The sequence below is a fragment of the Daktulosphaira vitifoliae genome, unplaced genomic scaffold (assembly GCF_025091365.1).
Source record: "Daktulosphaira vitifoliae isolate Bord-2020 unplaced genomic scaffold, ASM2509136v1 Scaffold_2013, whole genome shotgun sequence".
Lineage (NCBI taxonomy): Eukaryota > Metazoa > Arthropoda > Insecta > Hemiptera > Phylloxeridae > Daktulosphaira > Daktulosphaira vitifoliae.
In genome coordinates, this window is record NW_026101573.1 from 1 (window position 1) to 1,565 (window position 1,565).

A 1,565-nucleotide genomic window follows, 5' to 3' on the forward strand; every position below is an offset into this window, starting at 1 on the left:
GGTATTCTAACCGTTCACACATCGATATTGTTTCTCCTATTTCCGGTCAGTTAGTGCGCGATGGGTGAGGTTATTCTTTTCTTTGTGTTAATCTTCTTACTATGTGTAATTATTTAATTTGTATATGTGCAAAAGAATTGTTATTAGTAAAAATCTAATCAATTGTGTTTTAATTTTATTATTTGAGTGTCAAGTAAAACACTCGACCCGTCATTTATAAATATAGTTAATTAATTTAACGTTTTTGTGAAGTATTGAAAGGCGCTCTGGGACCTAATATTCAACTACATTATTTTTTCAACGGAGATTGAACTTCCAACAAAAAATATTAATACATTTGTTAAAAAAGTTAACTACATTGTTAATATTTTTTTTAGAAAAAATGCAACATTATGATTTAGGATTCTTTAGAAATTGGAAAACATACGGACAATACAGACCACCAGAGTACGATTTAAGAAAAGTAACGTCGCCCAGTGTTTTATTTCATAGTTACAATGATAGAATTGTTGATAAACGAGTAAGAAACAAAATTAAACAATTTAATATCTAATATTTATACTTTAAAATTACGGTATGATACCTATTTCTGAATGAAGACAACTTTGGATCATAAAAGTTGTTTTATTTGTTTTTTTTTAAATATTACAAGTTAAACGCGATTAAGATAAGAGAAAGGTTTAATGTCAATTTAATTACGAATTCAAATAATCATAAATTATTTAGTGATTACTTCTATGAAAATGAATGGTTAAACATTTTTCTTAATTGAAGATATAATTATTTTTTACTGCTTGGAAAATTTTTGCGCAATGTTATCTAGAAGGTTTGATTTGGACAAGTATTTTTTGTAATCTACATACGTTTCACTTGCTATAAGAAAAACTATTCAATAATGAAAATTTTGTTATTGGCAAAATTATAATTGAATACTTGTTTTATCTTAATCAGATTTTCATTTTATTTTTTTAGACAATAGATAAACTGGCTGTTTTATTACCAAATGTACATCAAACTTTCAATATAAAGGATCGCCATTTTGGTCATGTTGATTATGCATTCAATAAGAAAGCAAAACACCTGGTGTTCGATAATATTATTGAAAACGCTAAGCAATTTCGAAGCTAGCAGTATATTTGAAAATTATTTTTCGTGATTGGAATATTCCTACTAAATTATAATTTGTACCTGCCAAATTTAACTTTTCTACAATTACTAACTTAGAAAAACGTGTTGTTATAACGGATTTTTTTTTATATAATGTATTTATTTGTTAAGAAAACTAAAAACCTCAGACTTAAATATTTTTAAGACTATAACATATTTTTTTATTACGACTGGTATTCACAAATTTCATATTAATGGGATACTTTAGAAATTTTGCTTTTGAGGAAAAATATTTTCTTTTTAACATTTTAAATTTGTTGTAGACCTTTTTTAGAGTTATAATAGGAAAAAATGAGGAATTAATCTTCATCTTCTACAATAAAAAAAAAAAAAATTATTTTTATTTTTATCATTATGTTAGTTACTAGTAGATGAATACTAAAATAGAATAGGGATTT

The 1,565-nt window shown here is 24.8% G+C and overlaps 1 protein-coding gene across 1 annotated transcript; it reads left to right on the plus strand.

The window, feature by feature from the left end:
* The first annotated feature begins 33 nt into the window (after positions 1 to 33).
* LOC126909908 (lipase 3-like) lies at positions 34 to 1,468 on the plus strand. Its single transcript, XM_050692317.1, has 3 exons — positions 34 to 64; positions 378 to 520; positions 973 to 1,468. The coding sequence occupies exons 1-3, from the start codon at positions 61 to 63 to the stop codon at positions 1,126 to 1,128; spliced, it is 303 nt and encodes a 100-aa protein (XP_050548274.1). The 5' UTR covers positions 34 to 60; the 3' UTR covers positions 1,129 to 1,468.
* Positions 1,469 to 1,565: the final 97 nt, after the last annotated feature.